This window comes from Mustela nivalis, assembly GCF_964662115.1.
Source record: "Mustela nivalis genome assembly, chromosome: 5".
In the NCBI taxonomy this organism is placed as follows: Eukaryota; Metazoa; Chordata; class Mammalia; order Carnivora; family Mustelidae; genus Mustela; species Mustela nivalis.
In genome coordinates this window covers 22,701,702-22,727,621 of record NC_139024.1, presented here as the reverse complement: position 1 = coordinate 22,727,621, position 25,920 = coordinate 22,701,702, and the positions used below count along the sequence as shown (strand labels likewise).

Genomic DNA, 25,920 nt, shown 5'->3' with positions numbered 1-25,920 from the left:
CATCTAGGGTACTGTAACAGGAATATATGAAATCTGAAAACTTAAAAAAAAAAAACCACTTAAAAAAACTAAAAAAAAAAAAGGGAGGTATCCTTGTTAGTTTCAGTCTTTCCTCTAAAGTCAGAACAAAGGAGGAGGACAGGATGTATTTATATATTATAAGAGGACACAGAGGGTAGATAGTACAGATAGGATTCATCCTATAAGCCCAAGGGCAAAAAAAAAAAGATAAGCTCTTTGTCTGCAAACCATTTAGAAAAAAAGTTAATAGCTGCCTTCAGTTTCTTCACATTCTCCATTCAAAGAAACACAGACAACCTGCGGGTAAATAGCATTCTCCACTGAGATCAAAGCTGCTAAAGAAAGTGGTCAAAGGTAGGAATGAGAGGAAGTACTGCATAGAGAAGTAAGCCAGGAAGCTCTCTGAAGGAAAGGGACTGAGTTCTCAGTATATTAATAAAATAAGAAAGGCCAGAAAATAGTAGATATGGAAGAGAGAAACTTAGCATAAAAATGAAAGAAGACTCATATTGCTGTGGCTGAAAGTAGCAGTGAATTATTTGAGATGCACTACCTTAAACTTTTGGCTTTGACTAGAAATCAAAACAAAACAATCAGTTTAAAAGCCCAAATCTGCTTCTAGAATGTTCCTAATCTCATGTTATATTTTATATCACTATGCTTCTAATCTAATAGAATCTAAATTATAACTAGGCCAGGGGTGCCTGGGTGGCTCAGTGGGTTCAAACCTCTGCCTTCAGCTCAGGTCATGATCCGGGGGTCCTGGGATGGAGTCCTTCATTGGGCTCTCTGCTCTGCAGGGAGCCTGCTTCCCTTCCTCTCTCTGCCTACTTGTGATCTCTGTCTGTCAAATTAATTAATTTTAATTAAAAGTAAAATAAATTATAACTAGACCAAAGCAATACTTTATCTAGTGAGATATTAGATCATTTCTAATAAGGCCTCTGACTAAACTTGACTACCTTGCATCCCCCTTCTTCCTCACCAACAGAAATGTTTTTGTTCAAGTGATGGGGGGTGTCCTGGCTGTTAGGGGATGAATGCAGATTAGTCCAAACCAAAACCAGAAATGCCCAATTTCCTTGCCAATGACTAGCTTAGAAAAGGGCATGTGACCCAACCCTAGTTAATAAAAACTGACAGGAAGTCTGCTGGAGGCTAAGAAAAGCTTTTCTTCCCTGATAGACACAAGTGAAGAAACTCTTAACTGCAGATTGGTCATGAGTGCCTATGGAGCTTGGAACTGCTGGGGCAACCTTGCCCCAAGTAGAGACAACACTTCCTATGCTGAGGGAAGGAAAGCAGAAAGACAGAAGTCAAACAGGTAATGGAGTTTGATAATGAATCAATCAATGACGCTTAAAATTACCCAACCTCAAGATTTATTATACTAAGTAATAAATTTCTTATTGTTAAACCTACAAACTATATATTACCCAAATTTGATATCAAATGGATACTCCAACTGCAACCCTTAGCAACTGAAATGTGCATTTTACCCAAGAGTTAAAGTTTCATTTCTCCTTGGGGGTAACAATTGCTTCACTAAATGAAAGCCTCCTCCACCCCACTTAACAAAGATATATACTTTGTTACTTATTCTAAATTTTCAGATAGTGTTACTTGCTGGCATGTTTACAAGAAAATTTAATACTTTTCCTTTCTCATAGTATAGAAATGAAAATGATCAAATGACCATTCTTAGAAAACTACTTGGCTGTTTTGAACACTCATCTTTTGATGAATATTTACACACTTACATTCCTCCCTTTATTATGTGCATCATAAAGACTACAGTTCACCAGTAGACTATACTAATGTATCTGGCCAGTGTTAATACACCTGTTCCTTAGTTTAGAAAACCAAACATTAAAAAGGTATTATGGGGTTAGAAGACCCTCCTCACCCAAGCAGGGAACAAGTCTTACTGATCTCCCAGTCCAGCACCTCTCACAGAACAGTTCTCAAAAATGTGTTCTACAGATTTGAGTATGTTGATGGGAAACCAATAAATTGAGAACAGGAATAGAGAGAATGTTCTCTCCCAAGACGCCAATTTTTTACAGGTTTAGCCATTTTTAATTGAATCCATCCTACCCCTACCCCACCAACTCTCTTCCAGACTATGGTCGTCTGAGCTAATTTATAGCAATTAAGAGCAGGAACAGCTACAGGAATTGCAAATTCAGTTCAGCTCCTGCTGCTTTACCAATGAATAACAGAAAGCATTATGGACACTGTATTTTATTATTTGGTTTCTCATGTGAGGCGGCAGCAGTATATAGAAGCCAGATGACAGGGGACCTTATGTAACATCTCATTAAGTTTAAATTCTATCCTCAAGGATTTTAGACAGGAGAGTAACATGATCAGATTTCATTTCAGATAAATGACTCTGAAGTTATGATACATCAACTTGGAGGATGGGTTAAGTCTGGAGAAGTGACAGATTAACAATGGCAGAACTACAACCATAGTGGCAGAGGCAGAAATCCCTTCAGGAACTTTTGCTAATCAGATGTATCATAGGCAACTTAATCTCAACAGGTCTCTTAAAACAGAACTCACCACCCCTCCTAAACTGATCCTTTACAACTCTTCTGTCTCAGGAAATGGCTGAACTATTCACCAAGTAGTTCAAGCCAGAAACTGGAGAGCATCCTTGATTTTGTTATATTCCCCATCTCCTGTATCCATTTCAATACTATATCCTGTAGCTTCTAATTCTCAGCCATCTCCCGGACCTATTCACTGCTTGCCGCTTGTTCCCACTGTATCCTACTTCATCATAATTTTTGCTTTGGACTAGTGGAATAACCTCCTAATTGATGTTGCACATCCACTCCTGACCCCCGAAATTTATTCTCTGTATTGCTCCAAAAGTAATCCTTGGAATACACCGTGGATCATGTTCCCATCTTGCTCAAAACGACTCAGTGGATTCCAACGGTTACTAGGATAAAGTCTACCACTTGCCCTATAAGATCCTCTGTTAACCAACTCCTGCCTAAAGATAGTAAGAATTCCTAATATTACTGAGCATTTCTTATCTGCTATGGCACTGTGCTGTGTTTTGGAAGCATTGTTTCATTTTATTCTCTTTGTGAGCATCATCTTAATTTTGCAGATGAGGAAACTGAGTCAAGGACAAATTATGCAACTTATTCAACATTGCAGAGCTAAAAAAGTATTGGAGCCAGATCGGGCAGAGAATGTGCTTACGTTTTCATTCTCCCTTCAAAAACATGCTCCAAACACATTGTGTTACTTTCCGTTCCTAGAACTCATCTGCTCTCTCTTGCCATGAGGTCAGTCTTCACACAAATGGAATGTCCCCCTCACAAATTTCATTCTTGCCTGGATTCTATCTATTCATCTGTCAAATCTCTGCTTAAGTGTCATCTCTTCTCGAAGTCGTCCCTTACTATCTGAAATTACATTATTTGTTTATTTCTTTATGGTCTGCCTCTCCAGTAAAATATCAAAACTGTTCACCACTGGTTCTTAGTTCTTAGAATGGCATTCACCAGGGGTTCAATAAACATTTGCTGTATGAAGGCATGCATGAATGACTAATCTGGTGACTTTATTCAGGCTGATAAGTAATAAAAAGAAGCCAAATATAAATTTGTTCATCCACTGGATATTTAATAGCTTCCAGGTCCCAGACAATACTCTTGAGATCTTAACGGCCCTCCTGAGGGGACAGACATAAACAGGTGACGACAGCACAATATAGGTAGAGTGCCTGTTACAGCAGTAGCAAGAATTAAGTGCAGTAGATGCAGAGATGCAAGAAGAATATAAATCTATGGAAAACCTTCAGAGTGGAGGAGACTCTTTAATTTTTTTCCAGGATGAATGAATCCTAAAATATATATCACAAAGTCCAGGTCTTTCACTTACGAAAAAGGGGAGAAGCATTCATTTTATACTGGGGCACTTTATGTCTTTAATTCTCACAACAACTCTATGCTATTATTCCCATTTCATAGATGTCGGAATCCAAACTCAGAGAGATCAAGTAACTTAACTTGTCCAAGGTTACGAGGTATGTTAATAAAGGAGGAGAAATTTGAGCCCAGGTCTGACTCTAGTACCCATTTACTTACCAATATATCACAGTCCTTTGACCCTGCACTCCCCAGAGCCTAATTACTTCTGTTTTCAATACAATTCTTAACTAAATTGGTTATCTGCTTTCCCATTTGAATATAAATAAGCACAAAATTAAAGATTCAGGAAGAGAACAAAGTGAAGTATACTGACAGTAAGAGGAGAAACAGAAAATCTATTAAAAACTCAACACAAAAATTCCAAAAATATGGACCATGTAGTCCCACTTACTCCACCCTCAGCTAAATAATAGTACTTGATGTGCATAATGATGATCCCATTGTGGAAAAAAATGGTTGTTCTAGACACTACAGTCTAAGACAGAGAGAAATAACTTTCAAGGCTTTAAAGGGTAAACTTCAGGTATCTAGAAAATTCCTCTCTGATAACTCTGGATAAATGAATTGTAACAACTGTTCCCAAACTGTTTGTGAGAAGAAATATCCCAAGATCTTGAAAAGAGTCTTCATTTTATGGACCTGATTATTTTTCTGTTGCTTTAAACTAACCAAAATAGAAAAACTATTAATCTTAGCTTACATATCCGTGTGTGTGTATCCAAGTAAACTATAAGTTTTAAGAACTTCTCATAAATGAATTTGAACAACACATGGATTGAGTAATTTAGACTGACCAGCATAGTGTTACTGACCATTCTTAGGATCTAAAATCAACCTTTCTCTAAACAAACAAGCCCAAACAAAACCCTTCTAATAAATCTTCCAATAAAACAGGAGAAATTGATCACATACAAAACAGGAGGAAAACTAATATTTTTCATCTGTTACACTGAAACTTAAGTAGGTACGTATGTGAAAAAGAAAAATCAAACAATTGAGGCAAACACAGAGAAAACTAATTGAATAATTTACCATGAATGTTTCTACCATTCACTCAACCTGGATTCAACTTTTTAATTTGAAGATGTTAGCTTCTTTGTAACAGAGGCTTTTATTATTTTATGTAATTCCTTTCTTTAAAAAAAAAAAAAAAAAGGTTTTTGGAGAACAGACCCTGATTTTTTGTTTTACTTCAAAGAACATGAGAAAATAGTTCACCAATTATCCTGAACAAGTGAAGAAACATTTAATATCCTTTATCATTTGAGAGACTTTTAAATGAAGAAACTTTCCACACAGAATATTGTTAGTAACAATGTGAAAAGTATACTGGCTATACTTACTAACAATATGTAAAAATGAATATAAGGAAAAGCAAGTCTTTACTTGCAATTAACTGTAACTTTCTCATATTTTTCTGGGAGGAATACAGTTTCTGCTAAAACTCTCTAGAAGGACAATTCTTGTTTACTTATATTTGAAAACTGCTTTTATTTTAGTTCCACTTGCACAGTTTCAGCTCCAGATTCAACGTCTTCCAAGCCACTCTAAATTTAAGCTGTAGAATGAATTTGTAATGGGTTCGCAAAACCACCTAGCAGCAAATACAACGTGATTAACTACAGGTAAAACTGCACTGTACTAGATGGAGATGGACGGTTGTAATTACAAGGTTTTCTTACCTGGACGCTTTTCAAAATAAATTCCGTTTTCTCTCTTACATCTTTAAAGGGACATCTCTTAGAAAGCATCAGCAGATGAGCAAGAAGTTTATTCAACCCATCCAAAGAAACAGCATTTGAAAGCCCGTCTGATGGACGAAGAGGTGTCTCTTTCACCGAACGAAGATACTCGGTTTTTCTCAAAATGGTTTGCTTAATGTTTTCCAGTGCTGTCTCTCTAGTAGTTGAATCTCTACTGCACAGTCCATCCCATCTCACTTCATTCTCCCCTTCAGCCATGACAACTGGAGGTTTTTTTTCTTTGCCGTCTTCAGTTACCTTTCAGCATGTCCCCAAAAGCACTTTGTATTTTTAAAACGAGAAAAAATGTAAGAATAAAATCAGAGAAATCGAATCGTCATGAAAACACAAATGTCTGGGAGACATCTGGAACCAGAAGTGTCTTTTATATTAATTGCTTTCAACCAATCTGCGAGACAGAACTCACCCTCTCCTACATGAAGGGGCAGTCTTCTTGTCAGAGACTAAAAAAAAAAGTTGCAAAGTTGAAACCCGACAGCGCTGGCTCTGCTGCACAGGCAGTCCCGGGGAAGTGCTCTCCTCCGTCTCGCGGGGTCAGCGGATATCCTCACGTTGTGGAGCTGTCAAATCCGTGCTCTGCCCAAAAAGGCTGGTAACAGTTGAAGGCGCTCCAGCCATTCGGGGTTTTTTGTCTGGGCAGCCACCGGGTTCTCAGGAACATTCCCACCCCGCCCCTCCTCCGGCACCAGTCCCCGCCCCCTGCAGCTCCTCCCTACCCCTCAGCTGCCGCCGGGAGCTGGTGGGGAAATCTCGCCAAATCCTTGCTCACTGGCTGCCGCGGCCGGAGACCCAGTCGCTCGTTGGGGGCGGCCGCCTCTGGCAGCCGCTGTCCCGGCTGCAGCGTTGGAGGAAAGTGTCTCCGGCCCCAAGATTCCGGATCCCCGAGCAGACGCCTTTTCTTTTCCTATACCTGCGTCCTCGCCCACCGCCCACTAAACCTGACGGGCACAGGGCTGGGCCGCAATCCCCAAAAGCGGGGCCGGGCCGCGGAGCTGGCGGAGAAGCCAGGCGAGAGGCGCAGAGCCCGCCCCTTCGCCCAGCCCCATCGGTGGGGCTCGGCCCAGAGGGCGGGAGCAGGGAGGGGAGATGGGGTCCTCACCCCCCCAGCCCCTCCCCTTTCTCCGCCCGGCATAATCCAGGAGCCGCCCCTGCCCCAGCGCCCTCTTCCCCGCCCAAGCAGACGCGACCCGCGGAGGCAAAGCCATTGGAAAAAGCCCCGCCCTCCAGCCGGCTACCTCCAGACCCCAAGTTCGCGAGCGGCCGCCAACAGCTGCTGGCTGCTGCGCATGCGTGACGAGAGCAGGGAGCATGCGCCTAAGGGGCATTTTTGCGTCGGTTGCGTTTTTCGTCCTCTGACGTTGGGATTCTCCCGGTTGGAGAAGGGGAGAGAAGAGTAAGGAGTTGAAGTACACTGAAACCGTTACAGACAAGACAAGCATGGCAAAGAAAGAGGGCGTAAACCCACATCTGGAATAAATTGAATCGAAATTTAAAATTAGTTTGAAAATAGTGACAGTCTCATTATTACGCCAAATCCGAGATTTAAGAAGGCAGGGCGTCCTCGCATTGACTTCTGGGAAATGTAGTTTTGATGTACAGACGCGTTCTGTTGGCGATAGAAACTACAGTCCCCAGGAGCCACTGCGACGTCGCCTGTAGCGGCCTTCGAGCCAACGGTTATCGCGGATGGAGGTCGAGAGCGTCGATTTGGTGAGCACTGTAGGTTTGGCTGCCAATTTTTCTTTGACAGGATTTTTTCCTTCTCCCATTTCCTCTGGTATTTTGGAGACCAGGCTATCTAGAGCTGTCCTCCTTAGTCCAGGGGTAGTGTCCAGTAATCTGCCTGGGAAGGAGTAGTCCGGGTGCCCAAGGCCGAGGGCATATGAAGGCTCGAGGAATGATCGGGACCCCAAGGGGCTTAGAGAGCAGCTAAAGGCCGGGCAAGAGGGAAGCTGTAGAAACCGGTGCGTCTTGCTGCGGCTTCCGCTTAGCCCTTTGAGGTGGACTCGCTCGCGAGGGATTAGGTATCCCTGTGCATTGCACGTTTGTTTGCCATTTCATAGGGGTGTTTTGTGTTGTATGCGCTCAGTAGAATGAAATCCCAGGCAAGGCTTTGAAAGCGAGTTTTCAAATCCATTTTGTATGAGAGTAAGGGGGAAAGAAGCCCCAGTATTCCTAGATAATGAATGTTTGCGGGGATACTGCATGAAAAAAGACCTATAAAAATTTCCAAAACTTAGTACATTTAGAAGATTCATTTGTTTAAAAACTACTGTTTCGTTTTGAAAAGCCATTCCTCTTGAGAAAAGTCAAGGTAGTCAATGGACCGAGAACCAAATTCGATTTTAATTCTTCACATTGCGGAAGAGATTTTTTTCTAAAAATTGAGCCCTGGGGCGCTTGGGTGGCTCAGTGCAAAGAGCAGGCAACTTTTGATCCCCCCCCGGGGGGGGGGGGTGAGTTCCAGCCCCACGCTGGATATAGAAATTACTTAAATAAAAACTTTTAAAAAATAAATTAAAAAATGAAAAAGATGAAAATTTAGCCCTGTGAGGTACTGAGTACACAACAGTGGCAAAGACAGTCCCTATCTAGTTACATAACCTAATGGTTAAATGCAGTTTTAGTACAATATGATATCTGGCTATCTGGCATGACTAGAAAGATCACCAGGGAAATCTTCATCCTGGGAAAAAAAGGGCTAAAGCGACAGCATAGGGTGACGGCTAAAGGGACAGCATAGGGTGAAGCCTAGAAGGGAGAGAGGTATGAAACTTTCAGGAAACCAAAATAAGCCAAATCACCCATATTTGGGGAGGGATGACTTTTTATCTACTGATGTATTCTGTAGCTGTGAGGAGACAAGTACTGTGAATTTTCCAGATAGTATCTGAAAGTGACCTGTCCTTGAACAGATAAGTTTTGATGAATTGGTGTAATTCGGAAGGCCTTGGGTATGGTCTACATTCTATGCTACTGGTTTACATTCTGCTACTGATTTAAATCAGATTTTTTTTTAAAAATGAGAACTTCTTATGAATATGATTTCAAAAAATAAAAACGACATTCTTTTTTTTTTTTTGTCTTTTTTTGGGCTCATCCTCCTTTGGCCAATGCACAAAGAGTAGGGTAGTTTCTCAAATCTCATAGTTGAATATGATCTCTTCCAAATCCATGATTTCACTACCACCTATGACTTTTTTAAATGTATAGCTCTATCCTCCTTTACCTTTCCAGTTTTCATATACCCATTTCCTTGATATTTCTTGTTTGATACCTCAGAAGCCTCTCAAGTTCAACATGCCTAAAACCAAATGGATGGTTACCTTTAATGAGTCTGATTCTTTTTCAGTGTTTCCTATTTCAGTTAATGATCCTACCATCTACTTGTGAAAATTTGAAAACTACACATTATTGATTTCTTCCTGTCCTTCATGCCTCTATAGCCAATTATTACCAAGTCCTTTCAATCTCATCTCCCAGATAGCCTCCAAATCCATCCTTTTCCCATCGTCTGCACAAGCACAGTCTTTTCCAAACTGCCATAGTGTGTTGCCTAGATCGATGCAATAGGGATAATTCACTCTGGCCTTTCTCCACACTGGAGTCACAATGATCTTTTTGAAATGCAAATTTGACTAGACTTTTCACTTAAAATCATTCATTGCTATCTCACTATTCTTAGGCAAAACTTCTTTGTAAAGCATAATATCATTCTGTCCCTTTCCACCTCTCCAGCCTCACCTAATATTATACCTACTACTCTACATCTATCTCTGCTTCAGCCATACAGATCTTTCTTCGGTCACTGGTTCTCATATTCCCTTCATCCATTTATACACTCAACAAACATCTTTTAAGTATCTGCTATGTAAAATCACACATCATTGAGCACAATATACATTGACACTTGAACATCATGGGTTTGAACAGCAGAGGTCCACTTACAGGTTCTTTTTTTTTTTTTATAAATACAGTACAGTAGTGTAAATCTGTTTTTCTTATGGCATTCGTAATAGCATTTTCTGTAGCTTACCTTATTTTAAGTATACAGTATATAGTACAAATACAGAATATGTGTTAATCAATCATGTATATTACCCATAAGGCTTCTACCCAGTAGGCTTTTAGTAGTTAGGTTTAGCGGAGGCATCAAAAGTTACTTGGATTAAAAGTTGTGGGATTTTTTACTTCCTGGTGGGAAGTTGGCATTTGTAACCCCCACAGTGTTCAAAGGTCAACTGTTCAAAAGTCTCTACTCTCATAAGAGCTTGCATCTATTAAGGGCAGATCAACAATAAGTATGTAATATATGTGGTAAATGAAGGCAGATGTGGTGGAGAGAAAAAAAGAGCCAACCAGGAAAGGGACTAGGAAGTGCCAGATTGGGGGGGCAAGGTTCACTCTTAAATAAGGTGGTCAGAGAAGGGGACATTTGAAGGGATCTGAAGTAGGAGGAGGAATAAACTGTGCAGATACTTGGAGGAGGAACATTCTTGTGAAGAGAATAGCTCGTATGAAGGCCGGTGGGCAGGAGCAAAAAAATAGCAATGTGGCTCAAGAGGCACAATGAGTGCAAGGGAGGAGAATAACATGAGGACAGAGGAAGGTCGTCACATAGGTGATTGAAAGGACTTTGACCTTTTTATTGAAGGAGGAAGCCATTGGAGGGCTTCCAGCAGATCAGTTGCATTATGCACTTTTAAAAATGATTACTTCTTTGAAATTGTGTTGAGCATAGACCAGGGGGAAGCAAGTGTAGAAGCAGAGACACTAGTAAGGAAGCTAAAGTAATACTCCAGGTTAGAGATGATAGTGGTAGCTTGGACCAGGCTGCTAACAGTGGAGGCAGCAGGAAGAGGCCCACAGTCTGGATCTATTAGGATAGTTTAGACAACAAATATTACTGATAGATTGGATATGAGGTATGAGAGTATAGAAGCCAAAGATGACTCCAAAGTTTTTAGACTGAACAACAGGAAGTAAGGAATTTAATGTTGTGGGAAAGTCTCCAGATTTGTGTATGGAGGTAAGGAGGTGGAAATCAAGAGTTTTGTTTGGCCATGTAAAGTTTGAGATGTCTCTTAAGATATTCAAGTAGAAGTGTGGAATTGGCAAGTTGGGTAAGTGAGTATAGAGATGAGCTGAAAGACCTGGCTGTAGATAGAATAATTGCATTTCATAGTAGTGCTTTAATAGCAGTTAAAGCCTGAAAGTAGTTGGTATCATAAAAAGAGGCACTCCTTAGAGTTTGGTTGATCTGGGGTCATCCGCAAAGGGGACTATGCAGGAGCAGCGGGTGAACATAGAGGAAAACCCACAGAGTGTGGTATCCTAAAAACCAAGTGAAAGTGGTTAAAGAGGAAGGAGTTCTCAGTACATGAAGTGCCGCTCTGGACCAAGTGCGGTAAGAATTGATAACTGACTGCTGTATTTAGTAATATGGAGGTCATTGAGGATCTTGAGAGCAGTTTTGGTTAAGGGTATAAAAGTCAGATAGTCATTTTATTTAAGAGAGAATGGGAGAAGAACTGGAGACAGTGAGTACAGATGTAGTACCTTTGTACTGTTTTCTTTGTCCAGACTTTTTTAGCCTGTCTTTGACTCTCCTTCCTATAGATCTTAGCTCAAATACCACTTTCTTAGTTTCCCTGATCTGATTAAATGTCCCTATAAAAATATACTCTTATTTTACCATGTCTCTACTTGCTAATGAGCTACAAATGTAGTTTTATAATAGTCTGTGATATTTTTATGAAAGTGTGCCTGCTTCTTTTTAAAAATTTATTTATTACTTGAGAGAGAGAGAGTGTGCAGGGGTGGGGGTGGGCAAAGGTGGGTGGAGGGGGGAGAGAGAGAGAATGAATCCCAAGCGGACTCCACACCCAGTGTGGAGCCCAGCATGGGGCTTGATCTCATGACCCTGATTGAGATCATGACCTGCACCAAAATCAAGAATCGAATGCTTGACAGACTGAGCCACCCACGTGCCCCAGTGTGTGTTTGCTTCTAAAGCTTAAGCACAGAAGAGCAGCAGCTGTGCTGATTTTTGCTCATCCTCTGCAGCTCTGAGTACAGTGCTTGGCATCTCGTATAAACTTAGTACATATTTGATGGGTAAATAGAAGAAAAATAAAATGTCCCAGAACTTTCAAAGGTATTGTATATTTACATATAGTTAACAAAAACAAGACAATTGGTAGCAGGTACTTTATTATAGTGAAAACACTTTAGAAAATTTGCCTCTTTTTTAAAAAAGATTTTGTTTATGTATTTGAGAGAGAAAGTACGTGTGTGCACAGGTCCTGGGGGAGGGGGAGACTCCCTGTCCAGGAGCAGGGAGCCTGAGACACAGAGGCTTAACGGACTGAGCCACCCAGGTGCCCCAAGGAGTTGTTGCCTTAAATGAAGAGTGCTTTAATCAAGGAAAAAGTTGACTGGCTGGTCCCTAAGAGGCCTTTATTATGAAATTCATTGATGAATTTACCATTAAAAAACAGTACTCCTAAATCTTGTGAGTTTAGAAACAATCTTGCTAAGTTTATGAGAGTTTGTAAGATGAGGAAATTGTGTGTGTGTGACAGTGTGTGTGTGAGTGACTGACGGATTTATCAGGATGCCAGTTTATTAGTATACTTTGATATATTTGCCAAGTAGATAGCATATAGATTCTCTGACCAAGGAGTTTTCTCTGTAAGAAAATTACATGAAAAATCATCAGATTGCTTAGAACTTGGAATCAGAACAAAAGACGTTAGATATGTATTATGGTCACTTAATAGCACTTAGCTAAGAGAACCTCCATCATAGAGCTTTAATTACCTCCATTTTTTTCTTCTGAGTTGCTTTTTCTCTTTTTCCATTCCAGACTCTTCTTTTTAGTAGAAACATTGTTAAATATGTTATAACATTTTCTTTTTAAGATTTTATTTGTCAGAGAGAGCGGAGCAAACACAAGCAGGGGGAGTGGCAGGCAGAGGGAGAAGCAGGCAATGCAGGACTCAGTTACAGGACCCTGGAATCATGACCTGAGCTGAAGGCAGACGCTCAACGGACTGAGCCACTCAGACATCCCTGTTAAAACATATGCATTGTAGCCTAGTCTCTGACTCTATAAGCTAACTTCGCATATATCTGCTTTGGTCCATTATATACTGATTTATAGTTGAGACTTCAGAGAGTAATGTTATTCCCAAGTTTTCCTGGGCCCCACATCTCATATGGAGGTACATTGGTCTTTAATTAAGCTCAGCAACAACATCTGAGCTAGAGATACACATTTGGAAACTCTTAAGTCTTTTGGAATATTTTGTTTTATTTTGCTTTTAAGCTACCATATCTAAGTGCTTACTGTGTTTCAGGCACTCTGTTTACACTTTGCATATAAATTATTTTATGCTTACATAGCTACAAAAATCACAGAATTGACCCAAAACTTAACCACTATGTTAGCATTATACTATAACCATGCAAGTGAATATACTTGGCTATGGAGAGAATTCAGAATAAGAACTCAGCCAGGGTAGTCTGAAACTAACTAGAAAAGAAGAAAATAATCAGGAAACCAGGAGATGGGTAACTAAGAGATTTGAAAATTTCAGAAGGAATGATTCTTCAGTATGTATAGTACTACCGACAAGTCTAGAAAGATGAAGTTTCTAGGTGGGTTGACAACTAGTAGCCCCGTTACAGTATAATATATCCATCTGGCATATATTACCATATTAATATTGAATTACTATGCTGTGTTGAGATAAAGATAGATTGACTTGGGATGGCCTGTAGGGTAAAACCATGCTGCTCCCTGAGGATAGGAGGGTCTCTCCTAAAGGGCTGGCATTTCTCTTGTTTGGCTTGTACCAAATGTATGTTCCAGCTCAGGAAACTAAAACTCAGTTAAAAGAATTTAAGTGGGCATGGTAACTCTGGATCTCTCTGGGCTTTCCTAGATTTAGTCTTTAAGGAGGGGATATGATAGGCATGGATTCTTAAGTGGTGGGTGCTAAAATAATGCGAATCAGTTGAAAATAGATAAGTAACTAGGATAGAATGAGGCCTCAAAGCTCCAGAGAGAAAATTTGAAGATTTGCTACCTGGTTTCCTTTTATTATCTGTGCTCTTTTTTATTATTCTCTAGCTTTAGTAAAGTCGTATTTAAATTTTATAACTTTTTATTTACTATATCAAAATACAGAAAGGAGTCATATGATCATAGATCTAACTAGGAAAGAGCACCATAGAAGGAGCAGCACTCTCCCAGTGAAAGCCAGTGGGGAGGGACAGTGCTAATAAGATCTCCAAGGGGAACTCGAATACTGAGAACAGTAAGAACTCAATAAGTTACCCTTCTCTGCATGCGGAGATTTTTCTTTCATTGTCAACCTCAGAAGATCTGGGTTTTATTTACCAAAGAAGACAGTGCAGTTTTGATATCAGAAATTCATCAGTGACCTTTTTCAATGCACTCACAGAGGGATGGAAGGATGGAAGCCAGACATTTGCATTCATTTATTCAGCATTTATTGAAAACCTACTACAGGCAACTCTGATTGGCAATAAGTATATAGCAGTATACTTAAAAAACTCCTGTTCACATTTGCCCTTAAGAAGCATAAATTCTAGGGGCGCCTGGGTGGCTCAGTGGGCTAAGCCTCTGCCTTCAGCTCAGGTCATGATCTTAAGGTCCTGATATCAAGCCCCACATCGGGCTCTCTGCTCAGCGGGGAGCCTGCTTCCCCCTCTATGCCTGCCTCTCTGCCTACTTGTGATCTCTATCTGTCCAATAAATAAATAAAATCTTTAAAAGAAAAAAAAATAAATTCTATTTATGTAGAATATAGCCCACTCTTTGAAGAAGCTTGGCTGAGCAGTGAGCCGAAGAGATAGAGTAGTAGCTGAAGGTTTATTGAGAGATAATGAAGAAAGGATGATGTTTAGGAGGTAGAATCAATAGAATTTAATGACTATTTGGATATGGGAGTTTAAAAAAAAAAAGTCCTGGGTTGACTACTCTCCAGATGATGAAGACTTAACTCCTTCCATTAATCAGAGTAGGGAATATACTAGAAATGCCAGTCTTGGGATGGGAAGATACTGAGTCCAAGTTTGCACATGTTAATATCTTGTTTGAAGGACTTAAAAGTCATGCAAGTGAACAGTACCTAGTACTGCTTTGGAATAACTTTTGCACATGAAATCTTAACTTGTTGAGAAGTATAGCTATATATTCAAATAGTGAGGAGAACATGGACCTCAGAACCCCATAATCTTGGATTTGAATCCCAAGTCTGCATTTTGCTAGGTGTATGAATTTGGCCAATTATTTAACCTCCCTAATCTTGGATGTCAGACACGAGATAGCCTTAGCTGTCTTATGTGTACAAGGAGGATAATCACCTACTTCCCAATGACTACTGTGTAGATTTAATGAAGTAATGTATATAAAATGTTTCGATTTGCATCTGGCATATATTGGTACTCAAGATATTGTATCTTTTAAAATAGTCATCTTTGGGGCATCTGGGTGGCTCAGTGGGTTAAAGCCTCTGCTTTTCAGCTCTGGGTCATGATCCCAGGCTCCTGGGATCGAGCCCTGCATCGGACTGTGTGCTTGGCAGGGAGCCTACTTCCCCCTTTCTCTCTCTGCCTGCTTCTCTGCCTACTTGTGATCTCTGTCTGTCAAATAGATAAATAAAAAAACTTAAAAAAAATAAAATAGTCATCTTTGGGGGCGCCTGGCTGGTTCAGTCAGTTGAGCATCCAACTCTTGATTTCAGCTCAAGTCATGATCTCAGGGTCATGAGATCAAGCCCTGCATCAGACTCCACACTGGGTATGGAGCCTGCTTAAGATTCTCTTTCCTGTCCCTCTGCCCCATCTGTGCCCCACCCTCCACCATGCTTGCTCTCTCTCTCAAATAAATAAGCATCTTTATGTAAAGTAATATTTGTCACTCAGTTCAATTGAGATTAATGAAACGTTTATAAAAGTGCTTTGTAGATTAACTGAAGAGCGTTATTTTGTATAAGCTTACTATTGCCAGCATTCTCTAAAATTTTTAACGAGATCCTTGAATTATATTTCATTTTTTTTTCAAATTTAAAATTCATTTTTAATATTTTGTGTTTAAGCTTCTTAATTGGGAAAGTTATAAAAAGTAAAAATACAGCAATTATTTTTTTCATAAAATAGCAGCATAAAAGATTCTATTTCTTAGCAAGACCTCCATGTCCAGCTTTATTATAAAAATTACTGAAAACACCATGTTTCATCAATATATCTATATGATATGAAACATTTAAAGAATGTATTGTTCAGGGAAATATAATTAATACATAAAATTTTATTTAATATGATACAGTTTCACACTGTTTAGAGTCTTAGTTTCATATTGTCTGCCTTTTTTTTTTTTTAAGATTTTATTTATTTATTTATTTATTTATTTGACAGAGTGAGACACTGTGAGAGAGGTAACACAAGCAGGGGGAGTGGGAGAGGGAGAAGCAGACTTCCCACAGAGCAGGGAGCCCAATGTGGGGCTCGATCCCAGGACCCTGGGATCATGACCTAAGCCAACGACTGAGCCACCTAGGTGCCCCATTGTCTGCCTTATTTCTGATAACAACAAATAAAGTAAACAGATGTTTTTGAATTTAGAAGAACTGCTTTCTGTTGGTAAATTTTCATAAGTACATTCAGAAGATTGGGAAGCAGAATTTTTCCATAGCTGAGAACAGATTGAGGTGTTTTGCTAACTTTGGGGAGAAGCAGCATAACAATTCCATGAGACCATTGACTTGAAGCTAGACATTTAAATTCTTGCCTCTGCCATTTACCTTATTCATATTGCTAATCTTTCTAAAGCCCCATTTTCTTTATCTATAAAAGACAGAACATGTTGTTACCCATTTCCGATCTTTGAGTATACCAAATTTAAGATCCTTGCATATGCCGTTTTCTCTACTCAGAATGCTCTTACCTAAGATTTTCAAATGACTGCCTTCCTCACTGGTTTAGACTTATCTCAAAATCTGTATCTTCAGAGATGTTTTCCCTGACCATTCTAGCTAAAGCAGACCACCTAATACCCTTTTTAATCTTCATCACAGCAATTCAATTATCCACTTGAACATATTTATCTGTTTTATTTTGTATTCTTCTCTGTGAAGGATCCTGTCTTGTTTACTACTCTACTTTCAGTGTCTCAAACAGTGATTTACACATGGTAGATGCTCCTTAAATCCTTGACCCACTGGCTGACTCTCTACTTCATAGGCTCGTTAAGAAGACTCCGTAAAATAATGTACATAATGCATTTAAGTGTGCAGCACCATTCTTCTGTTTGTATATTTGTTTTCCTATGTCCTATCTAATCCTAAAAACTTTTAAGACACGCTTAATACACATTCACGCATATGTAAAATCTAATAGTTATAATTGCTGTTATCAGTAGTTAATATTAAGTGTGTTTACTCTGTGCCTGTATTATGCCAGGTGATTTATATGGATTTTCTTTCCAGTAACTCTATGAAGAGGATAATATCCCCATTTTCACAGATAAGCAAGCGGAGGCCCAGAGAGTTTAAATAACTTACCTCAAAACACCTAAACCAGTAAATGGCAGAGCTGGAAGTGGAAACCTTGCCTGTCTGCCTCCTGACAATACTCATGTTCTTCTTGACAGTGCTCTTTGCCTTCCCGCCAAAAGGCGGGTATTCAGAAAAAAAAGCAGTAGCTTTTTTCTGATGACAGATGGGGGGAGTGGTAACAAACAATGGAGCATAAATACCAAGTTAGAGCCCAAGTGTTCATTCTTCTGCCTTCTCCAAAGAAGGGCTTTCTGCCGCCTTCTTCTTTTTTTTTTTTTTTTTTAATTTTATTTTTTTCAGTGTTCCAAGATTCATTGTGTATGCACCACACCCAGTGCTCCACGCGGTACGTGCCCTCCTCAATCCCACCAGGCTCACCCGTGCTTTCTGCCTTCTTGAGGTGCCATGCCCACAGCTCTAGTTTCTTGGCCTTTTACTCATACTTGTATTTAAAATGGAAGAATCAAAACTTAAGCTGAATTCTTTATTCTTTGAACCCTTATTGTGTTTAATATCTCACATGGTCAGAAAGCCTCAAAGGTCTTTAATGGTAGCCCAACTCAAGTCTTAACAGGGCTGAATTAAATCAACAAACAGCCCTCTCTTTGACCTTTATTCATAATAACAGATTATAGCTGAGGCCCTTAATTTTCTGTGTAACTTTGGACACGTCTGTTGATCTTTCTGGGCCTCAGAGTCTTCATCTGTGAACTGAGGGCAGTTGAAGTAAATTTATTTATTTATTTTTTTCCCCAACTAAAGCCCATAATTTGCATTAGGGTTTACTCTCGTGTTTTCCATTCTTTGGGTTTTGACAAATGCATAATGTCGTGTACCCACCATTGTAGGATCATATATATAGAATAGTTTCATACCCCTGAAAATTACCCGTGTTCCATCTATTTATGCCTTCTTCCCTCTCCTTGAACCCCTGGCAACCACTGGTCTTTTTACTGTCTTGTAGTTTGGCCTTTTCCATAATGTTGTATGTTTGGTATTATACAGAAAGCTGCTATAAAATACATTTATATTCAGGTTTTTTTGTGCACATAAAATTCAACTCATTTAAATAAATAACTGGTAGCATGATTGCTGGATTGTGTAATCTTATGTTTAGCTTTGTAGTAAATTCCCAGCTGTCTTCCAAAGTAGCCATACCATTTTGCATTTCCATCAGCAACGAATTCCTGTTCCTGTTGCTCCACATCCTTACCACCTTTGGTGTTGTCAGTGTTTTGGATTTTAGCCCTTCTTGTGGGTAAATGATGATATCTCATTTTAATTTGCAATTCCCTAAAAGAGTATTGATCATTTTTTCATATGCTTATTTTCCACCTGTATTTATCTTGTTTTGGTGAGGCATCTGTTCACATCTTTTGCCCATTTTAAAGAGGCACAAGTTCTTTATCAGGTATGATAAAAACAGATATTTGTTTTGCAGATATTTCCCAGTCTGTGGCTTGTCTTTTCATTCTCTTGATGGTGTCTTTTGCAAAGCACTTTTAAATTTTAATGAAGGCAAACTTCTCAGTTTTTCTTTCATGGATTATGTGTTTTGGTGTTGTATGTGAAAAGTCATTGTTGAAACCAAGGTCACCCAGATTTTCTCCTGTGTTATCTTCTGGATGTTTTACTGTTTTGTGTTTTACACATAGGTTTATGCTCCATTTTGAGTTAATTTTGTGTGAAAGATGTAATAATGTCTGTGCCTAGATTTACTTATATTTTCATTAATAAAGTTTCTACGGGCTCTGAAATTATTAATTATTTTTATCAATAATGTTAAAAGGTTAAAAAAAACTTTTAAAAAGAGTATACTGGAGGGGCGCCTGGGTGGCTCGGTGGATTAAGCCGCTGCCTTCGGCTCGGGTCATGATCTCAGTGTCCTGGGATCGAGCCCCGCATCGGGCTCTTTGCTCAGCGGGAGCCTGCTTCTCTCTCTCTCTCTCTGCCTGACTCTCCGCTGACTTGTGATCTCTCTCTCTGTCAAATAAATAAATAAAATCTTAAAAAAAAAAAAAGAGTATACTGGATACTTCAACCATTTAAGCATTGTTTTCAAAAATATCCCTTGGGAGTGAGGCTTTAAGTCAACCCAAAGATGGGACAAGGAGAGCTTTATCAGGACATATCAGTAGACTGTACTAACAGTTCCATTTCAGTGCTGCTTTACTGTTATCTGTTGCTAACATGTGCATTTGGATGAGTGTTACACGTGTAAATTATTTGTTGGGGAGACTTCTTACAATTAGGAGTAGATCCCCGTTATTTGTCTACATTGCCATTTCTTTGCTACTTTTCTGCCTAGTGATACAGGTTTGCAAAAGCCCATCGATGGTTTCTCCCCTACTTTCACCTTTCTGTGCCATGCTGAAGCCATCTGAACCTTCAATATTTCCTTATGTGATGACTGACTTCAATTTGTTTTTAAAAGAAATTATGTTAATTGTCTACTGTTTAGTATCACAAGCAATTTTTATCTCCAAATGTTTACTTGTTTTTTCTTCTCTTTTTCTTTTTTGAGTAATAGATGACAATGGAATTTTACTATTTTATATTAGAGCAAGATTATTGCATTGCACATTATGATTTTAGAGGTAGCCTGCCGTGAGCGATTGGTGATAAAATTGTTGACCTTCTTAACCTGCATTTATAGTGATCACATCAAACATAAGAAGTACATATTAGTTCTCACTGTGTTATCATCCATGTTTCTTGAGATGCATATTTAATCAGAAGCCCAGCATGAGGGGCGCCTCAGAGGGATGGCTTAGAGGGTTGAGGGTCTGACTTCCACTCAGGTCACGATATTGGGGTCCTAGGATCGAACCCCACGTGAACTTCCCACTCTGTGGAGAGTCTGCTTGTCCCTTTCTCTCTGTGCCTCTCCCCAGCTCATGCTCTCTCTTTCAAATAAATAAATATTTTTTTTTGAAAAGCATGATATTATGAGTTTATGGAAAGTGTGTACTATTACCTAGGAGATTAATAAAATTTCTTAAATTTTTTGTTCATTACTTCCTCCTGGTTTAGATTTGTAAAAGACAATAAAAGTAATTAAATTAGATACTACTTTATAATTGCTGTTGTGCAGTACTATTACAAAATCACTTCCACTTCATGGAACAAAAGAAAAGAAAAGGAAATAAAGTGAAAGGGATGGAAAAGGAGAGTCTCAGCAGTGAAATGTCTGATTTTCTTTTTCAGAAATTAATTTTGTAGTTGAAAAAGATGTATATATTCCTTATGAATCTTTAGATAATAAGTAAAGGAAGCTCTGTGGTTACTTTCTCAGGTGATTTATTCGAAGACTTTTCTTTTTTTATTGAGATATAGTTGACATATAACATTGTATTAGTTTCAGGTGTACAACATAATGATTTGATTTTGTATATATTGTGAAATGATTACCACAATTAAGTCTAGTTAACATCTGTCACCATACATAGTTACCCATTTTTTTCTTGAAAAAAAACTTGTAATATTCAAGTTTTGCCTTCAGCTGCTTACCTAGTTTTTCTTATTTTGATTTGTTAGAAAGTAGCACAGCAACCAAGTGTTATGTGTATACCTTAGATATATATATGTATGTGTGTATGTTGCCCAGGTGAATCCCAGAAGCTTTTCTATTTGAATCTTTAGATTTTATTTTTAAGATGTCCCTAGCAAAATTGATTTGAATTCTTTCCAGCAAGATCAGTTTGAATTCTTTCCTTCTCAGCCTTTAAAAAGCTTATTTTCTCATATATACTAGTCTTAGAATATAGTGATTTTCTTTCATGTGTGTTATTTTCTTTCTGCAGTAAATGAATTAAATAAATGAATCAAATTCACTCTTTAGGGGCGCCTCAGTGGCTCAGTGGGTCAAATTCTCTGCCTTCAGTTCAGGTCATGATCTCAAGGTCCTGGGATCGAGTCCCTGATCGGGCTCTCTGCTCAGTGGGGAGCCTGCTTCTCTTCCTCTCTCTGCCTGCCTTTCTGCCTACTTGTGATCTCTCTCTGTCAAATAAATAAAATCTTAAAAAAAAAAATTCACTCTTTAATTTTTTCCAGTTCTTCTGCCTTTGGTGTCTTCCAGGTTACTCTGATGTGCTTGGAATGTCTAAATTTCCAATATTTCTGGCTATTTTAATACATTTGTAAAAAATAAAGTTGTTTAATATGTATTTATTTTGCCCTTTCTGAAAGATTTGTGAGCTAGCTCTAACATGTATGTACAATTTATGACATAAATTTTGGAGACCGATCTCATTGCTGGCTTCATTCTTGTTTTTCTACTCTTTTTCTATTGTTTTCTACTGTTTTTCATACTAAGTGTCCTTAGTATTATAATATATTGTTTTCATGTTTTAAAAAGATTTTATATAAAAGACAACTTATAATACTGTCATTCTATAACTTGCTTTTTTCACTGAACAATATATTTTTAAAGTTTATTTATGTTACTAAATGTGAATCTAATTTTTATTTAGTTGCCATATGATGTTTCATTATATGAATGTGATACAATTTATCTCCATTCCCTTGTTAATATATAGTTAAGTTGTTTTTTTTCCCCCCCTTTTTTTCTATTGCAAGCAAGGCTACAATTAACATCACTGTATACATCTACATTTTTTTCTAGGCTTCATTCATAAATACTGAGAAGTAGGGTTGCTAAGTAATAGGGTATATATAGCATCACAATTTTTAAATTGTCTTCCAAAATTTTCTGCCAGTTAAACTCCCACCAGTCATTCATGGAAATTTCCATCTCCCCACATCCTTGCCAAATATTGACTTTTTTCTAAGTTTTTGTCTGATGGGTGTGAAATAATTTTTCATTGTTTTAATTTCCATTTTCCAGATTGCATGGCATTTCCCGAAGTTGAGTATCATTTTGGCTTTTGGATATCCATATTTCCTCATCTGTTAACTACTCTTCATATCTTTTGTCCCTTTATTGAGCTTTTTCTCAAAAATTTGTAGGAGTTTTGGTAATTCCAGTACTAATCTTTTATATGTTACATGTGTTGCTTTTTAAAACTTTGTCAGTGGTATCTTCGGTTGCATGGAGTTTTAATTTTAGTTTAGTTGTTATCACTTTCCCTGTTTGTAAGTTGTCTTGTTTATTATGAAGTCTTTCATACCCAAAGTCTGAAACATATTCTATATTTTCTTCAAAAACAGTTAAAGATTGTTGTTTACATTTAGGCATTGAGTCTAGCTGGAATTTATTTTTGTGTTTGGCATGGAATAAAGATAGACGTTTACGTTTTACAGTATGGATAGTGTGTTATCCTGGCACAAATTGTGAATAGTAATCCTTTTCCTAAGAAAATGCCTTCATAATCATATACCAAATTCCCATAAATACCAGAGTCTATTTCTGGACTCTGTTTTGTTCCATTGGTCTCTTTTTCTCACCTTGTGCCAATACCACTATTATAATTACTAACACTCTATAATGAATCTTTTTTTTTTTTTTTAAGATTTTAATTATTTGACAGAGAAAGAGCGAGAGAGGGAACACAGGCAGGAGGAGTGGGAGAGGGAGAATCAGGCCTCCCACTGATCAGGGAGCCTGATGTGGGGCTCAATTTTAGGACCCTGGGATTATGACCTAAGCCAAAGGCAGATGCTTAACAACTGAGCCACTCAGGCACCCCTATAATAAATCTTAATAGTTAGAAGAACAGTCCCTTCTTTTAATAAATCTTGTTCACAAAGATTTTACAAATTTTATTTGGCTTTACCCCATGATTCTTGTGATTTTTTTACTACTGTCTGAAAAAAATATATATGTATTTTATATATATATGTATATATATATTACAGTTTCCACATAGATTATCCAGATGATGATGATGATGATGATGATGATGATGATCAAAGTAAACTGTACACCCAGTGTGGGGCTTGAACTCATTACCCTGAGTTGGAGAGTCATATGCTCTACCACTGAGCCAGGCAACCACGCATATGCAAGTTATCTTGACTTTTCTATGTAAATAATTGTATTGCCTACAAATAACAATTTTTTTCTTTCCTTTTGAATTCTTATCCATCTTCCTTTCTTTTCCTGTTTTATTTATCCTTTGGTGTACTCTCCAGCTCGATGTTGAATACTACCATTAATAGTGGGAATCCTTGTCAAAGTTTTTAGTATCTGAGGTACACATTTGGTCTTGAAAAGTAATACTTTTAGTTTGTTTTAACTAGTTGTAATTTTAAAAGGCTTTATTAATTTATTTCTTAAATTTATGAAAGTTTATTAAAGTTGCAATTTTCAAAATGTTTTTCCTAAGCCATTTGAATTTAACTTAAAAGTTTTACGAGATCATATTTTAGATCTAGTAGTCTTTGCCTGGAATTAGGACTTTGGCTTTTTCTTTGATTAATGCTAGTTAACTGGTAAACCTAGTAGATTAAGTCTTCCTTAAACATGAATAGCACTTCTAAATTTAGGTACGCTAGGTATTTCAAACTGCATTTTTCTATTTAGCCTATCATATTTTCTCAAATACTTTAAACAACTATCAAGGCAGATCTTCATTTCCAATAAGTAACATCTTTCTAAGTAATTAAGCAGCTTTTGTCAATTTAATACATTAGACTTATACATTTAATAAGTCTGATTTTTTTTTTTTTTTTTAAAGATTTTATTTATTTATTTGACAGAGAGAGATCACAAGTAGGCAGAGAGGCAGGCAGAGAGAGAGGAGGAAGCAGGCTCCCTGCTGAGCAGAGAGCCCGATGCGGGACTCGATCCCAGGACCCTGAGATCATGACCTGAGCCGAAGGCAGCGGCTTAACCCACTGAGCCACCCAGGTGCCCCAATAAGTCTGATTTTAGAAGTCATTTTAAACATTTTTAAAAACCTAGCACCCTTTCACCAGTATGGCTTAACTGTTCTGTTTTTGGCACTTAACCATTTCTTTTTCTGCATTTGAGCTTGGCTGTTTACTTGCAAATGTTACATATTATCCGGTATTTCTGTATTTAGATTGGAGGTGAACTTTTCTCTTTCATATTAATTCAACATTTTGTCAGAATTTTTCATATTTTATTTTACCTACCTTTTTTTTTTTAAAGATTTTATTTATTTATTTGACAGAGACAGGGAGAGTGGGAACACAAGCAAGGGGAGTAGGAGAGGGAAAGCAGGCTTCCCACCTAGCAGGGAGCCTGATGTGGGGCTCCATCCCAGGACCCTGGGATCATGACCTGAGCTGAAGGCTGACGCTTAAGGATTGAGCCACCCAGGTGCCCTTACCTTCCTTTTTTGTATGTAACTTTATAAGTCATTTAAAAGTCTTTCTAGAAGGAGGGTGTTGTAAACAAATACTTGTTGAAATAATTAAAACTATGTATTCTTTAAATGTTTAAAATCTTAATGGTTGTCTAGATAAGATTACCAAGGTATTTATAGGGGTATTCACTGCAAAGACGAAATTTTAATTGTTTTAGAGCTCAAAAATATGGCTTCAATAGAAGTTTAAAAAAAAGTTCAACATGCAAGTAAATTTGCCCCTCTTTTAGTAGAATTTTTAAAATGGATGAAAACTTCAAGATAACCTAAATCAACCCTTTTTATTTTGTAAATAAAGTTGGGAGGGGGTTTAGGTACTAATTAGGATAAGGTCACAGAACTAGTTTGAACTAGTATTATCACCACTGCACTGGTGAATCCAAATATAATGCCCACCAGTAAGTAGTAGTAGAGGGAGGAATCTCTGGCCCCGGGGTGTATAAAGGCTAAGAATTTAATGTTCCTCATTTTTCTCATTTTGTTTGAACCGAATTATATTTCCTTATATTCCTCTATTCAAAAGGGGATGATGATGGCTGTGAGATCTTATTGTGATATATTCTTTTTTTTAGACTCTATTCATTTAGAATATATGAGACAAATTCTACTTCTTGCTCCAAAGTACTTTCACACCAATTGTTTGAATTCTGTTGCTCGGTTGTACTCTTTGTTATAAACCCTCCTTGTTTCATGAGTTGTGTCAATGAGATAATGTAGTATTGTCCCAATAATTTGACTACAGTATGATCTGTCAGGTACTTTAGAAAGTATTCGACAGTTTTTTGGTGCCATTTAATTAGATATACCAGAGTGGTTATTTACTAAATCAAGTGAGCTTAAATATAAGATCATTACAATTTTTAACTTTTTTAAGAAGGAGGTTTCTTTTTCTTCCTTTACCCTCCTATTCTGGAAATAGGAATTTCTATATATGCAACAGGATGTTTTGGACAATTTGCTATTTGTTTTTTCTGTTAACACTTGTTATTTCATGTTACCAGTTACGTATCATAATATTTTGATAGTTGTCTTCTGTGTAGAGCTACTTTGAAGATTCTGTATATAGATATTACCTAAAGTCTGTTCTGTGGAATGCTCGTTTCTCAAGAGGATACCCCAAAAAGTTTCTGTTGCAAATAAGTTTGGGAAATGCATGCTTTATCCCTCTTTTGGAAATTCACAATGATAGTAGAATGTTAAAGATAATAAAGTGGAATATTAAAAATTAAAATCTGGATTAATATTAAATAATTTATTTTATTATTTTTTTTTTAAGATTTTATTTATTTATTTGTCAGAG

The 25,920-nt window shown here is 37.9% G+C and overlaps 2 protein-coding genes across 20 annotated transcripts in view; one reads left to right on the top strand and one right to left on the bottom strand.

The window, feature by feature from the left end:
* SESN1 (sestrin 1) overlaps window positions 1-7,028 on the bottom strand; it is a 119,749-nt gene extending 112,721 nt beyond the window's left edge. The window contains exons 1-2 of one of the 2 annotated variants that reach the window (XM_082732053.1): window positions 6,147-6,997; window positions 5,660-6,000 (exon numbers count right to left, since the gene is read on the bottom strand). In XM_082732053.1, the coding sequence (XP_082588179.1) occupies window positions 5,660-5,938 (279 nt within the window). In that variant the 5' untranslated portion in view covers window positions 5,939-6,000; window positions 6,147-6,997. Of the gene's footprint in view, window positions 1-5,659 lie in introns of both variants that reach the window. The other variant, XM_082732052.1, reaches the window with a different exon arrangement.
* A 326-nt stretch (window positions 7,029-7,354) lies between these two features.
* The window catches only part of CEP57L1 (centrosomal protein 57 like 1), a 73,933-nt gene continuing 55,367 nt past the window's right edge, over window positions 7,355-25,920 (top strand). For 2 of the 18 annotated variants that reach the window (XM_082732029.1, XM_082732038.1), the window contains exon 1: window positions 7,355-7,450. In XM_082732029.1, coding sequence (XP_082588155.1) covers window positions 7,427-7,450 — 24 coding nt within the window. In that variant the 5' untranslated portion in view covers window positions 7,355-7,426. Of the gene's footprint in view, window positions 7,460-25,920 lie in introns of all 18 variants that reach the window. The other 16 variants (XM_082732039.1, XM_082732031.1, XM_082732042.1 and 13 more) reach the window with 14 other exon arrangements.